Here is a 16,357-nt window from a genome sequence, read left to right as displayed (position 1 = left end):
CTTGTAGGCTAATCACTCTTTATTACATTTATTATATTTATTTCTTAATCTCTTGTTATGCCGGTCTTGTGTTTCCTTTGCTTCCCCTAGTGGTGGAATTGCACATTGCGGTCATAGGAACCAGCTAGAAACATGCTTTTTTTAACATCCTATTACTTTTTTCTCTTCGTTACTGAGCCGGATGAAACCATCTGGTTGGAAGCCAAAATCCCAAATTCACCTTAGGTCGAGGACCGAACATGATAAATATTTATTAAACACAATAAAACTAAGTTTTTAAAACTTAAAAAACGTAACTTTTAAACCTTAATATAAATAAAAACAGGCAGGAATATTATTCCAGAATAAATCAACTCAAACCTTAAATAACTTTCTATTTTTTATCCTCCATAAAAAATATTTTATGTCAAAATTATATAAGTTAGAAATAAGTGCATTAATAACAATAAAAAAAAGAAAAGATCTGGAGGGCCGGATCCGGCCCCCGGGCCTTGACTTTGACACGTGTTTTAGACCTTTTTGTTCCTTATGTTAAAAAAAAAATGAATATTCATGTATATATTTGAAGTGCTGTAAAAATGAAAAAAACGGTTTTCATTTGTTTAGTGAACAGAACACAGATTCCTCACTGTGGTTCACATATTGACCTGATTCGGTAGAAGCGAGCTTGTGATTGGACATAAAAAGGCAAAGACAGAAAGATAAAGTTAGCAACAAACCAATTATTTACTTTCCAATGGATTTTAGACCTTTTTACCTACATTATCTCATTTGTATCTGTGGTTTAAACCAATAACGCTGTTACTCTCAATAATATTACATTTCTAACAATCTCCATGTACATTCCTATTATAAACTTAACACAACATATGTCTAAACTGCATGCAGTTATAATCTTACTGTTAGAATCAAAGCCAGACTCTGCTGGTTGGTTGTCAGCAGGTTTTTAGTGCAGACCTGCAGTATGTAGGACAGCGTTTATGTGGGTCAGATCTGCAGGGCCCAAACCTCCATTTGTGCTGCAGATCCCCACCAGCACCTGACAGAATGCTTTGCATTTTAAACGTGCTCTTGTAGCAAAATACTTCAACGAGAGCTGTGTTTTTATCAATAAATCTTGTTCAGCACGACTCTTTTCATGAAACTTTTAGCCGATAAGAGCTCTCTTGCTGTTCACGATGATGGATTAGTCACTTCTTCCCATCCTGAACTCTGCGTCTGACAGGAAGCTCAGCTGAAATGTGCCAGCTCCAGGTCGGAGACGAGGTGCTGTCGGTCAACGGCCATAAGGTGGCAGACATGAGCTACACGGAGTGGAAGTCCTGCATGGATCAGGCGCTGCAAGACGGCAGCCTGGTCATGGACGTCCGCCGTCACGGCCAGAACAGTGAGTCATCTGCACACCGAGCATGTTTGATCGTGTGCGACTGAGAGCCAGCGCAACATTTGATGGTTACATTCCAGGGCTGACAGTGCGGCTCATGCTTCACGAGCTTCTAAACAGTTTTGACACTTTAAATTGGTCCAGAAACTATTGTGAAGTCTTCCATGAATGATCTCATGACAGCTTAATGATACAAGCTTCTTCTGTTATTGTTTTTTTTTTTTGCCTGGTGAAGGAAAGCTGGTGTTTTTTTTAACTGTTTTTTTTAATTTTTCCTTTAATTTCTCCCCTTTTTATAATCTCTTAGCATTCCTTTCTGTCAGTTTTTCCTCTGGGGAGCTAAAACTGTGCAGCTTTTTTATCCCATAAAGGTTCACCTGAACTAACACATAACTATGATGTTTTACTAAAGTCCAGAAGTGGTAGAAAGTTTGGGTTTAAGGTTTTTTTAATAGCCTGCATGGCTGGGGAAGGTGGTTTCTCTGTTACCCCCCTGCTGCTCTCCAATAATACCATAACAGCACCCCTGTCTCCTGCTTTTTTTCTTTTTGGGGTTCACTCCTACAGAGCACTAAAACATGCTGTTATGTCCAAACACACAATCTGTTTTTTGTTCTTTTGTGCCATTGCATTTACCAAATGCAGACTGGGTCAGAGACGAACCTTCCCTGCTATATAAAAGCCATAGAACCATCAATCTGACCAGTACGGATCATCCGACAATTCTAGGTTCCCCCGACACAAAAACTGTCAGTTCCAGCCTGGATCTCACCTCCCACATTTCCCCGGAGCCCGTGCCAAGCAAAGAGGCCCCCGGTCAGACCGCCGCCGTAAGTGACCCGCGAACTCAGCAGCCGTCTCTGCTTTGATTGTTCTGGGTCCTCTAATGAGTTTGCGTCCTGCTGCGCTTCCCCGCAGGGGGTGGCGTCAAACGGAGTGAACGGGGGTCTCCATGAAGAACCGGTGACCATGAGGAACAAAGGTAAAAGAGCAGAACTAAAAGAGGTTATGAAATGTCCACAGTTATCTCAGCTCTGAGCGCAGAAGCCTTCATTCTTTGGTTTGATGAGAGCCGTGGAAATGCTGTTCCTCACTCTGTCCTGTTCTCCGTTCTCCATGTAGAGTCAGAACCCATATCTTTGAAAAACTTAAAACGGAGGTCAGAGTTTTTTGAACAAGGTAAAGATACAGGCGTCTGAAAGGGATGTGGGATGCTTCTTCATACTGTGTTTTACTCTACGGTACTCTCACTGACCACTTATTTGGGTTGGACCCCCTTTTACCTTCAGAACTACCTTAATCCTTAGTGGCATAGATTCAACAAGGACACATTCCTCAACAACCACACCACATTTAAAGTTAAATCCCCATTTCCTCCATTGTGATGTACAGGGGTACCTAATAAAGTGGCCAGTGAGTGCAGCTACTTGTGTGCCTTTTGACTCCAAGTCCTCAAGTGTTTGCATGCTTTTATATTTTTTTCCATCTTTGTCTTCATGTGATAAAGTGACCCCAGAAATGTCAACATTTAAAGCAAACTCCTCGTCCTTCTTTCTTCACATGTTTTTCCTCTTCACCTGTCTGTAGTCAAACCCTGTGCTGTACCCTTCCCTCCTTCAGGTGGCTCAGAGTCCAGCGTCAGTGCGCTGACCTACCTCTGTGGTAAACAGGGCTGAGCGTGTCGTGACTGATCCCGCCTTCTCCTCGTTCAGCCTGGGATGCTGGCATGCTGTTCAAAGCCACAGAATTCAGTCAAACCTTAACAGAAAAACTAACGTCTTCAAAAAAAAAAAAAATGACAGATAGTCGTCCTGCGGCTGAACAGCATGGCACTATTGCAGCCAACCAATCATAGCTTCATAAAAATTTAACAGCCTGTTCTGTTTGTAGTGTTTTGTCACTGAGTTGAACAGGCGGTGGAGTTCACTTTGTACTTAGTTGCAGGCAAAGTTATCTGCATGCATGCGTTTGAAGTGCTTTTGTTGCATGCATGATTCGGATCTCATCTTGTCATCCTTATGATTTATGGATTTCTGCATACTGAGATGACTTGAATGAAGCCTGGCTTTAATCAGCTGAGGCTGGTTAAAAAAACGCTGTGCACTCCTTTGGTTGTCAATCAAATTTTAATTATGGATTTGCATCATAATTAAGAATCAGTTTGAATTTTTTAACGTGCCTGTCAAATCGGAGTAAATAAATTGAGCCTGAGCACTGAGAACGACTGGCTTATGTAAGAATCTTTTCACAAAGGAGTTTTGATGGAATATTCTCTGTTTTTCAGGAGGATCGAACGCCTCAATGCCCGATGTAAGTAGCTGGACTTTAAAAGTGTACCGCTGTCAGTGCACATGGCTGGATATAGGCAAAAAATAGGCAGAAAATGCAATAAAAAATAACAAAAATGCAATCTCAACAGGGCACAAACCAGTGCATGTCCCAAGCCCGGTTAATGCAGAGATCAATTAACATAAAATTTACAAGACAACAAATAGATCAAAGGAGAAGATATATTTATGGATATGGATTTAAAGGAATAGACACCCCAAACTCTCAGCAAACCCGGACTTTCCCCCTCGATGTTCTACCTTCACCCCATAGTGGGACTGGCTAAATCCGGGTCCAGTGACAGACATAGATGTGACCCATTTCCCCCCATGGTGTTTTTCTGCTTTATTAGAAACATTTTGGTGAAATAGGGTGTCAGTTTCACCAAACAATCAAATCAATCAAGTCAATCAAACATGCACACCCAAATGTGTGACATTTTCAGGTCAAGAGCAACAAAAAACACCGAAAACGTAGAAAATCTGCCCCAGGTACAGGTGTCATGCCCTCACGATGAGCACAATAGCTAAAATCTTTCTTTTTTTTCAATTTATTAATTATTTTGTGTACATATTTTATAGTAACAGCTGTATTTTGTAAGCAGTAGCAGACCCTCTGCTCTGTAGTAGCATGTGAGGCAGGAAAGCAGAAACTCAGGGGTTTTTCAAAATAAAACTAAACCTCTGTCTGTGCTCAGATACCCGTTCCTGCCATCACTCCCCCATCCAACCGCTGGACGTGGGACCCAGAAGAAGAGCGCAGAAGACAGGAGAAATGGCAGATGGAACAAGAGCGCCTTCTACAGGTTTACACTATAACCCTTTTATGAGCCTAAAATGCCACTTTTCATTTCCAACCTGGTTTCTCTCTGATCAAATGTTTTCTGAGTTATATGGAATATCATTTTATCATCAAATGTATTTACATGTTTCTTTTTGATCTTTTTGTTTTGAAGAAAATGCAACTTTTCTAAAAACACATATTTATGTCCAACATGTGAAATTCATTTATTGAGTACTTCATTTCCAACTATTTCAATTGTTTGAAAGGGAAGAAATGAATTTATATGATAAACTTGTGTATCGAGAAAATATATTTTACTTCTACTGTCAGAAATTCTATAAACACCACTCTTTAATAGCTCTGGATTTTTTCAGTTGGTGGAAGTTATCTAAGAGGATTAAAATGAGCGATTGTACATCATTCTATATTTTCAAATTGAAACAATAAATGTATTCAAAAAGAAGGAATCTTTTGTTAAAACTCACAAAAATAGCCCCGGAACAAAAAAAACATTTATCCTTGGTATATGTTTTTAGTGGTGGGTTACTCTACTCTCAGGGGTCTGCAACCTTTGCCAGTAAAAGAGCCATTTGGACCTGTTTGGTACTGATCAAAGCCTAATTGGATCCGCAAAGCCTTTTTTTCTTTAACGATTTTAGGAAAGCTTCTTTGCATCATTACATTATTTTTTTTCATTATAAATTTGAATTATATTAATTTTTGAGTGCACATGAATACATTTAAATTCAGATAAATGGGAATTTTCTCAAATTCCCATTTTACTTTTGACAGAAGCTCATATGAGTTTCTTTCAAAATAAAAGACTTCCTGTCCCAAACTGGAACATTCAAGTGAAGCAAATGTATTTGTAAACAACACCAGAAAACTTAAAATTCTCTTGTTATACTTTAGGTTTACTTTGGTAAGCTGTCATCCTTTTTTCCTACTTACTTCTGCTGTTAACTGGAGCATAAACATGAAACATGATTGGTTAATGATCCAATAGAAAAACTATCTGAAGAATACACAGTTACTTTTAAAAAGTATTATTTTTCTTTAGCCAGTGGGCCACTGTGGAGCGGTAAAAGAGCCGAATGTGGCTCTGAGTCTCTCTGGTCTAAATACTCTAATGAAATAATTATAAATATGTATGGGGGTAAATTATAGGTAATTGATAAATATTAACTCTTTTTATGTCTTCATCCACAAGGAGCAGATATCAGATGATATCATGCAATAGGAAATGCACTTTTTTTTTTTTTTTTTTAATCAACGCTGTTGTCTAAACTCTTTAATAGCATATAAGTGGAAAAAGTTGCATTTAAACCTTTGAGATTTTTATTTTGTGCGTCAAAAATGATAGATTAGGCAACAATTGTTCCCAGTGGGGCAAATTTTAACATGAAAGTGTCATTTTAAAGAGCATGATTTTTCCTCCAATTGTGTGACCATTCAGTTGCTTAATGGCACTGAGGTCATTCTATGTAAATCCTAAACCCAAAAGTACCTTTAATCTGTGTTTTATTTCTGGATTTCAGAACTGTCTGCAGCAAAAACATCCAATATTTTAGGTTAAAATGAGGTCTGCTGTAGATAATGAGATTAATACAGACAATAAATCTGTTTCACTCAGACATCTAATACTATCTGTTGAATATCCAAGTCAGATGTAGTCAAATCTGACAAAAACGCTGCTCTGAAGGCCTATTTCTGGATGGAGATCAGAGGTGGGAAAGCGGAGTACTGATGTAGCCTGGAGGGCTTGTTAACTCCTCCAGTCTTTTTCCCTGTTGGATAAACGGCCTGATTTCCCGATCTAGACTTTCCAGCCAGCCCGGCAAAGTCCATAGTTTTTTTTTTTTTTGTAACGATTGCATAACATGTAGGAGAGTTTATTCTTTCTTCTTTAAAATGCAAAACCAGAGCATCTGGAATGCAGATTCTTATTTCTATGGTTGCTTTATGTGTTTTAGGGGAAATAAAATATCAATAAATGAGAGAGTGAGAAGGCCCTTTACCTCGTTCCTTTGTCCTCAGGAGAAATACATGCGCGATCAGCAGAAGCTGCAGGAAGAGTGGCACAAGGCTCAGCAGGAGATTTCTACAAGCGTGGGCCAACAAGAGGTAACTCAGGCACTTTCATTTGTTCAAATCAGAGGCTGATTCTGGAAAGATCAGCTGGAGGTCGGGAAGAAAAGTGGAAATATCACAGTGGTTCAGTTTAAATGCATCCAAAGGGTTCTAAAAGTGCTTTTTACCATCCTATAAGTGAAAAAAATGTGGAATTTTACTTAAAATAATGTAAAGAAATGCTTTTGCAACAACAGAATTTTGAAACACTTGCTGGTTTTTTTTTCAATTTTCTGAATGTCTCTAAACTCTCTTTTTGGTTCTCCTTTTCTCTGGCAGCATCTGGAGGTGAACAGCCACCACGCCGGCGCTCACTCCCCTCTGTCCTCCTCCGTCCACCAGACCGCACCTCCGGCGTGGGCCGAGGAAGAGAGGAAGAGGAGGGAGGAACAAGAGCGCCAAAGGCAGGAGGAGGAGAGGAGGAAGAGGGAGGAGGAGGAGCGGGAGCTGCGGCACCTCCAGGAAGAGAGGAAGAGGAGGGAGGAACAAGAGCGCCAAAGGCAGGAGGAGGAGAGGAGGAAGAGGGAGGAGGAGGAGCGGAGGAAGAGGGAGGAGGAGGAGCGGGAGCTGCGGCGCCTCCAGGAAGAGAGGAAGAGGAGGGAGGAGCAGGAGGTGCACAGGAGGCGCCGGGAAGCTGAAGAGCAGGAGCTCAGGGAGAGGGAAAGAGCTCTGGAGCAGCAGCGGCAGCAGCAGTGGTCAGCATTAAACTTCACGTCACCACATTGATCCAGCTTCTATTTCTGCCCTGTAACCATGCAACTAACCCATATGTCTGCTCTGCCCTCCTGCTAACACCCACCTGCCCCCACGCACCCCCTTTACCAAAGGGCTGGACACTCGCATGGCTTTGCCAGTGTCCAGCAACCACTGTCCTTTACAGACAGGTCAGTACTGACTGCTGGTCGAACTCCAAGGTGGAGCTAGACCATTTTAAATAGAGGGTGGATGACTTTAGGATGGTAGAAATTACACTTTCAAACTGTTTTATTACTGTTTTTAATATCAAAAGTGCAATTATTTTAGCTGGGGTACTATTAATACTCCTTGTATTTAGGATTTCTTTATCTTTGTCACAAATTATACTATTATTGACTCAAAAATTTAGGGGGCAAAGCTTTTTCCTGGAGTGGTCTCTGCCCCGCCCCCTAGTCTCATGTAGCTCCGCCCCTGTTCAAACGTCATTTACTGCCTGATTCCTCTCTGAAAAATCTTTCCCATCAAGGCCTCATTGACAAAAATACAAACCAATGACAAAAATAAATATATCTTTATAAGTATCAGAACTACAACCTGACTTGGAAATATTTGTTGTTAGAATTGTGCCTATTTTTTGCTTGAATGAGACTTCTAAAAAACAGGAGTGATAAACCTCCAGGACTAAAAGTCTTAAGCAAAATCTTGAAAGCAGAGCAATTTTAACATTCTCTTTCTTTCTGTGCAATAATCAAAGGAACTGTCTAACACCCCATAGGATGTGAGATTCAAGTTACGCTGGTTTGAGTATCACACTGATACGTCTTTCATATCTGTCATACTTTAAACATCTGGTCTGGGACCAGAGTCATTTATTTCATTTCATTCCTGTAGTGAAATGACAATTAAAGATCCTTGAATCCTTGAATTCCAAAGTTAGAGGTTGACAATATAAACTCTGGCCTCTCCTGGTTCTCAGTCGTGAATTTAAAGATGAAACTGAGACAGTCTAATTAATGCTTTCAATAAATTCATATGTATTTGTAATTAAAAATCAAAATATTAGAAAGAAAACTGTGTAGAGAGGCAAGATTCAAGGTTATAAATTTGTGTTTTTTGCTAAAAAAAAAAAGACAGGCAGAATTATTCTGAACTCTTGAAAAGTGAACATCCTTTATCGAGTCATTTATTGCCAAGTTAGATAAAACTAACGATTTTGATAAAATCCTAAGTTTAAAAACAGTGTAGTATTAGGATGTACTCAGACTGGACACATTTAGTTCGATTAAAGTGAACTTACCAGTTTCATTTTCAGTCATACGTCCAAGCGGAGTCTGGTCCAGAACCAGGAACTACTCCCTGGCCCATCTTTTAATGTGGTCTTGGTTCGCTTCCAATCAGACTGAACTCCATTTCTCTGAGTTTCTTCAGCCTGAATAGACTCCAGAACTACAGAATTATGGGATGTAAAGGTTGCAACCATGAGATAAACACAAACATGGTGACTCGATGAGACACAGCAACTCATTGAAATGTGTTCAGATAAAATTAAAACAACTTTTAATATGATACACGTTTCTTGTCACTGTTTTCCCGAAAATCTAAATGTCATAAATACTTATCGGTGTATCTTATTAACCGTCGTTTCTTCAGTAACCGTCTTGTATCATGCCTCTGCCGTACCAAAGTAGAAGAAAAACATGTTGGACCTCACGTTGATACGGACGTTCAAAATTGATCAGCGAAATATATATTTTTGAAATTTTGAAGTAAACTATCCCAACAAGGTTTGCAAAGCTTAGGATTTCTGTTGTTTCTGCCTGTTCCTGCTGTTTCCCACCCTCATAATTAATGTTTTTACAGTTTTTAGTCATGTGTTTTTTTTTGTTTGAAACAGAAAGGACTGAAAACAGACCAAACACAAGGTTCAGGTCTTGATCCAGACCAACAGACTTTTCCAGTCTGAATAAACCCTTAGATTAAAGGTTATCTCTCTAAGCAGCCATCTTAATGAACCAGAGAAAGTCCACCCTGTCTGCAGCTTACTGGACTAGATATCACCAATAGACTTTTTCCTCACGGTGCAACTCATTACATTTGATTCTTGTTTCCTGTATTTGTTTTTTTTGTTTGTTTGTTTTATTTTGGATTTTCTGGCATAAAAATGAACTCACATCGAAGCTTATGCACCTTAATAACAAAGACATTTACTAAAATGAGGGTCTTTCAGCTGCAAATATTTAATTTATCAAAAAAATTAACTATCCAAAATACATTAAATTTTCCTGTAAATTGTAACCTTTAAATTATTTTCCACATTTACTTGGATTGACTCATATTCAGTCGGATGAATTGAATTTGCTAAGAAAACAGAGTGAAATCCTAATTTCTAAACAAATGATATTCATGTTGCATTCTATAATCAGGTTAGTGACATTCGTTCTAATTTGTTGGTCTTTTGTTTTGACAGGGCAAAGTCCAAGTCATCTCCTCAGCTTGATGAAGACGAGGACGGTCAGAGAGGTCAGTGCTCCTGACTCACTGGGCTGGTGTCTGTGAGCTGGAGGCCAGCGAGTGCTGATGGTTTTAGAGGCTTTCAGAGGCAGAATCCATCCTGGAGTGTGCACTCCTCGCTCCGCCTCATCTCAATTCTGCCTCATTTTGATTCACAAATGAGTCTGAAACGAGAGCTGTGGAAATATTTGATTTTACAGTTAAATTGTGAATCATTTGACTGATTAAGAAACGTCACGAGCTGCAGAACCGTGAACTCTCAGATCTGTGCAGCATTTTATTTAACGGCACTGCAAAAACAGACAGAAATAAGTCAAAAATGTTCACCCCATGGACAGATTTTCTTTGAAATAAGCAAAAAAAATTCTACCAATGGGGTTAAAAAAAAGGTCTAAAGGAATTTTTATTTTAGGAAAGAAATTCTAGTCACTAAGACATGTTTATTTTGCGATTAAAAAGCGTTCTTTATATGATTATTTTATATGAAACAGTGTTTTACTTTCTCAAGATTCGGTTTTTGTCGTACATAACAGACTACAAAATATCACTAAGCATCTCTGTCTTGTTTAAATATCTTTTTATTCTCGATAAAGGACAGAACTAACCTAACTTTTCTGTACGATGTAGGGACTTGTTTAAAGGGAATAATTTTGAAATGATTTTTTTGAGTCATTCAATCTTAAAAACATCTTATTTTAAGCATTTTTACAATTAGGCTAGATTTTTTTACTCATAATTTAAATATAATTTTGACAAATTTATTTTAAAATGTCAGTCTTATATTTACTCTAGAAATAGAGCACAAAATTTGATTTTTTTGGTGATAAAAGAAAGATTATGTATGTTTTTTTTTACCTACTTTTAAGATCTCAGATAAAAATAAAACTAGTACATGTTCATTTTAAGACCAATTATTGGAGCATTATCTCTAAATAGGAGTCCTTATAGGTAATTTCATGATAAAATTTTGTCTTAAAAGAGCAGAACATCACAACTTATTTTTAGACATATTTCCAAGACAAATTCTACTAGATAAATTGTTTGATTTTTAACTCATACTTTGTACTTTATGTTTTTTAACTTCTCAGGGATATTTTTTCCAGCGCACTCCAGTAAGATGTGGCCTAAAACTAGGAAAAGAGCACTAATCTATTCATCCATCATCCATCCATCATCCATCCATCCATTTATCATTCATCCATCCATTCATCTATTTTCTGAATCATTCAAAAAGTGGAAAAATAAGCTAAAAGTCAAACTGTTTGGTCAAATTATTTGCTAGTTCTAAGCAAATGGTCTGGATTTTTTATTTCTATTAACCTAATTGTAGGTATTTTGATTACTCTGACATAAAACTATTGTACTAAGTGGAAAAGAGTCATTTTAAAACATAATGTGAACAAAATAATAATACTATCTAAGTACATGTTGGTTCATCTTAATACATCCTCATTAAATTTATGTTCTTATAACATAAATCTACATTTTCATTTCCAAAATGACAGTGAATGTCAGAATAACTTTATTTATTGAACTTTAAAATAACATCCACAAATTCAAGCCAAACATTACAGCGCAATTTTAGTTTTTTTAGGGTCTTGAATCAAGTTTTTCTGTTGCCATGAGTATGAAGAAAATGATTTAGAGTCATTTTGATAATAGTTTCTTGATATCTAGATCCTAGCTCGTAATCAGACAAAAAAATGTTGATAAAATCTTGGAAAAGTGTCGAGAAAAGAGAAAACAACAAGTTTTTAAATCTTCAAGTGAACAAACAGATCCTCACTTTCAGAGTTTTGTGTCCCCCTGATGCCATAAATCATGTACCCGTCTCTTTTCTCCTGCTGGGTGCAGGGTCGAGTGCAGGCAGGAAGGGTCAGCAGCCGCAGTCGCAGTCGCAGGCCGAGCTGGAGCGCCAGCAGATCCTCAACAAGATGAAGAAGAAGGCCTCTCTGCAGAGGGACGGCAGCTGGATCCGTCAGAGCTCCACCACCACTCCCACCAACAAGGGGGAGAGCGACCCCCCGTTCATGCGCAGGTGAGAGATTGTCCTGCAACCGACGGAGCCGGTTGTCACATTTACTAACATCATGTCAGGCCGAACTAAAACTGAAAATCCTCTGGCTGCCACGCTGAAATACTTTTGTTTGTTTGGATCCTTTTAAATATTTCCCATCAGCTGGTAGCCAGATGTTAACCCCGACTAACTTTGCTAACGTGGGTGTGGCGGGGGTTGGCTTGCAGGGGTGAATCTCTGGACAACTTAGACCACGACTCCCACCGCTCCTCCTGGTCCCCCAGAAGCAACTCCTTTGTCCAGAACTACTCCCAGCCCCCGCACGGCCTCTATGGCAGCTCCTCGGGTTATGGTGGTGGGTTCCGGGCCCAGCGGCCCGTCTCCGTCACTCTGCCCTACTCTCAGTCTATGGGCTCCCTCAGAGGTGGGGCAGGAACCCACTCCTTCCCCTGGTCTCGACAATCCTCCTCCACTTCTACTTTATCTCCCACGACTCCTGATCCCTTACCTGAAGGAGATGGGCGCCAGCAGCGGAGCAGGTAACACTAACACTGCTGCTTCAGGTGTTTTAACGGTCTCTGGGGTGAGCAGGGTTGGAAGACGTACCTCAGGAGGGGGTTTTTAAAGTCCCACTCCGATCTTTTTTTGATCTGTTGTAAAAGTGGTCCTTTAATCATGATTATTACACTTTTTAGCCAAAACTTGTAGGACATAGTTTCTGCAGAGCGGCAGGAGTTCATTAGAAATTACCCTCTGAATTGTAGTGGGGAAGTAAGCCCACCCCCATTTCCCATCATCCCTTTATTTACAATAGACGTGTTTAAGATGACCTTTGCCTCACCTGGATCGTTAATTACTCATGACCTGTAATTAATTAATCTAATTAATCGATTTTAATCGCCATGATTTTTAACCTGATAAAAGCCTCATTTTGAAGTATTTTATTTAAGTTTGTAACATTGTGGCGCAGTAAAATATCAAAATAAAACTAAAAAGGTGTTTTTTTTTTACTTTGTCTTTAAGATTTCCAAGCTTTACTTTGACACCACCAAGGGGTATTTTTTTTCAATCTTGAACAAATAACAAAGTTTTAAAAAAATAAAATAATAGGTCTAGGATGCTCTAATTTACTACATCCAAAAACAGTGGAACTCTTTCCCAAACAGGTTAAAGGAGAGATAAAATCAACCTCTTGTTTCTTCTGCAGTCTTGCTTTTGTGGTTTACTGTGGAATAATGTATTTACTTCATTATCTGGAAGAAAACAAGCACTAAGAGATGAACTTTCCCTTAAAAATGATGTCTGATGTCATGATGATCACCTTTCTCAATAAGGAGCTAGAGCAGAGCACAGTTCGTGTTCGCTGTGTGCGGCTCACGCTGAAGCCGTTACCATGACAATGTGACGCACTGCGTATTAAGCAGTCTGCTTTTGCTAAAAAAAAAAAATGCAACATGCACTGTCCACCTGCATGATCTCAAACACACCTATTCTCTCCTGCTAACTTACAGCCCCTCATAATCCTAACCTAACCTTACGAAAATGTAGAAAATTGATCTATCCAGGGGTCCACTTTGGAGCCAGATGCAAAACGTGAACAGATCTATTTGTTTGTAGTGGATGCATCAGAATAAAGCAGAGCAGCTGCTTGTGTTTTGACCTTATAGATTCTACATCACACCTACAAGCTTTTATCCGATGACCACAAGCATTCACAACAATCTCAGTACTTGAAGCTTCTTAACATATGTCACCTACCATGAGAGAAAGAATAGACGAACACCATTTTCATGGGAGTGGGTCTTTAAAGAGGTCTAACAGTTCAGGTCTTGTTTTCGGCTTCAGCCTCATGTGATGACGTTTTGCCTGCACTCACACATGCATCACGCGTGTTCAATCTCAGCTGTTCATTCTGTAATCCAGGTCAGTGAGTGGAAAGAAAATGTGTTCGTTCTGTGACACGCCTCTTGGAAGAGGAGCGGCCATGATCATCGAGTCCCTGGGGCTCTGTTATCATTTGGATTGTTTTAAGGTGAGACCCGGGCTGACCCCCCCGAGGGCGCCGGAGCGCCGCGACCTGGCCGATCTTCGAAGGCTACCTTGAATTCTTCAAACGTTTTCTTTTTTCTCTATCACCTCAGTCGATCCGTTCTGGAACTTCTTTCTCCTTCGACGCCCTCCATCTGATCCCTCTTTATGTTTCGATTCTATCTCTAAAAACAGAAAAAGTTTCTCTTTCTAACCCTTTTATAAACTCCCACAGTGCGCCGGCTGCATGTCGAGCCTCGGCGGATCAGAAGCCGGGGCCGAAGTCAGAATACGAAACCAACAGCTCTACTGCAACTCCTGCTACCTACAAGCCAAAAGTGAGTCCCGGAGATCCAGCTGGGAGAACCGCTCTTCCTTATTTTTGTTTTCTCACCGTTTGCTCTCTCACAGCCGGGCAGCCAACATCCATGTGAGGTGAAAGCGCTCAAGCAGATCGACGAGGAATCGACTTGTGACAACAACCCCTGAACCTGTAAACGTGAATGTCGGGAAAAAGACTGGAAGACCCCAATGAAGAGAAAATCCTACTTCTTCTTAAAGTGATTGCTGGGTTTAAAATTCGTAAGGCGTTATTTACTCTTGTGTTTATGCATCTAATTCAATACTACCGCTGTAAAGAAAATAAAAATAAGTGTGTGAGGGTTGGGCTTGCTTCAGTTCTCCAGTGTGTTAGCCGTAAAAAGTGATGGGATTGCCATTCTAGTAGAGGAAACTCATCTCAGCACTTTGGTCAGATGAGATGATTTTATTATGTCATTGTGCCTTTGCTGTTAAAATTACTAGAAAGAGGAAAAAAAAGCACTTTTTTTTGTTAAGTCGTCATCCTGAATGGAAATTAATAATAAGACTGTAAATAAACTGCTAAAGCTTTATTGGTTGTGTTTTTCTCTCGTCCTCGTCAATGAATATGCATTATGAAGCAAACCTTTTCCTGCCTCTGCAATCAGAAATGATTAGGCTCGTCTTTTACTGTCAGTCACTCTCATTCTCCGTTTCTCTGCCATTCCGCTGCCCTAATGAAAGGAATTTCAATGAGCCTCAGCGCTGAGGTTCAGAGGACTCGCGCGTTCTGGGTTCTCCAAGCCAATTTGTCATGCATATTTTTACTTGCAGTGCATGCATTACACTTGATTATGCTTTGATAGGCTGGGTTTCAAGCGTAATCTATCATTTTAGTGTTTGCACAAACTCACGTGCGCAGGGAGAGGAGCTGAGGATTCATACAAGAAGCCTGATTGTCTCAGGTAAAAAAATAAATAAATAAAAGTCACCAATCCTCCTGAGGAAATGAGCTCAGACTCAGCAGTGCACTCTATGGAAATAAGCCTCATTTGGTAGAGTTTTTGTGGACAATTCTGACTGTATTTTTGTTTTTCTGAGTTATTTTTGCTGCTCGGTTGGCAAAAAAAGACTCTTAGAAATAAACATGACCTAAGAGGCACCAGCACAGTCCAGTGGCTAAGAAAAACAAAATTTGGACTAGCAAATTATCCGACTTTCTCCCTCACTTCAATTTTTCTTTTTTATTCTGCACACCTGAGGATGCATTTAATAATATTTCAAAATAAGAGCTTCTTTTAGGACTTGTGATCAATTTTAGTGCAGCATTTAGCCTAAAGGGGGCGCTGTGAGCTAAGATTTTTCTTTATTTATTTTGCACTGAAGCATTTATCTGATACAGCCTGTTTTTAAAGGCTCCCAAATGCTCTGCTGAATGCTATTTCACCTCAGCCCTTTCCTTGAGAATGATCTAAATCCGTGAGAGCGTTTAAAAGCGCCTCAGATGAACAGCCGCTCCATCTTTGGACAAGCTGCTTTTTCACACTTAGATCATCAGGCAGTCATTCACCTGCAGCGTGAACTAACACTTTAATCGCTCATGTCACTGCAGAGGCTGCCTTCAATGACCTGTTGCTATGGTTTGCAGATGCAAATGCTGCAGAAACGGAGGCTTTTGCAAACGATTTGATCCAAATTAGGAGTCTATGAGCCATTAAACATGACTGATAGCCTGAACATTCGAACGTAGAAGCGTCTGTAGCCTCAAGCTAGGCCAAGTGTCTGCTCTGTGACTGATCAAAACGGAGCTGCAAAGTCACTGATCAGAAAAATACACTTTATTTTTTGTCACCATTTATTCAGAAAATGTAGATTTTTTTTGTATAATAATTTTACCTTCTTTTACTTTTGACAGCAGCTCATGCAAGTTCCTTTCAAAATAACATAAAAAGATCCTCCTGCTGCTGCAGGTTTAGTTGAAATAACAATGTTATACATTGAATTTCCATCATTATGAATTGGGTGTATGAATGTTAACATAACAACATTGGTGTGAAATCAATTTTTTTCAATAAATCTATGTGTGCTTTAAGATTATTAATGAACCATTATTTTTCTCACTGATCTGACATGTTAAAATTCTACAAATGAATAATAAACTAACTACAAACACACATTTA

At 39.4% G+C, this 16,357-nt stretch overlaps 1 protein-coding gene across 1 annotated transcript in view; it reads left to right on the top strand.

Moving 5' to 3' along the window:
• lmo7a (LIM domain 7a) overlaps positions 1-14,770 on the top strand; it is a 62,919-nt gene extending 48,149 nt beyond the window's left edge. Inside the window, exons 20-35 of the mRNA XM_036209766.1 lie at positions 1,226-1,387; positions 2,030-2,214; positions 2,303-2,366; positions 2,507-2,563; positions 3,005-3,046; positions 3,669-3,694; positions 4,410-4,517; positions 6,533-6,619; positions 6,905-7,320; positions 7,453-7,509; positions 9,789-9,841; positions 11,687-11,870; positions 12,077-12,388; positions 13,773-13,881; positions 14,113-14,215; positions 14,289-14,770. Coding sequence (XP_036065659.1) covers positions 1,226-1,387; positions 2,030-2,214; positions 2,303-2,366; positions 2,507-2,563; positions 3,005-3,046; positions 3,669-3,694; positions 4,410-4,517; positions 6,533-6,619; positions 6,905-7,320; positions 7,453-7,509; positions 9,789-9,841; positions 11,687-11,870; positions 12,077-12,388; positions 13,773-13,881; positions 14,113-14,215; positions 14,289-14,311 — 1,988 coding nt within the window. The 3' untranslated portion in view covers positions 14,312-14,770. The remainder of the gene's footprint in view (positions 1-1,225; positions 1,388-2,029; positions 2,215-2,302; positions 2,367-2,506; positions 2,564-3,004; positions 3,047-3,668; positions 3,695-4,409; positions 4,518-6,532; positions 6,620-6,904; positions 7,321-7,452; positions 7,510-9,788; positions 9,842-11,686; positions 11,871-12,076; positions 12,389-13,772; positions 13,882-14,112; positions 14,216-14,288) is intronic.
• Positions 14,771-16,357: the final 1,587 nt, after the last annotated feature.

The sequence above is a fragment of the Oryzias melastigma genome, linkage group LG21 (genome assembly GCF_002922805.2).
Source record: "Oryzias melastigma strain HK-1 linkage group LG21, ASM292280v2, whole genome shotgun sequence".
NCBI classification, from domain to species: Eukaryota; Metazoa; Chordata; class Actinopteri; order Beloniformes; family Adrianichthyidae; genus Oryzias; species Oryzias melastigma.
The sequence above is the reverse complement of the archived record's forward strand: the minus strand, read 5'-3'. Positions and strand labels throughout refer to the sequence as shown.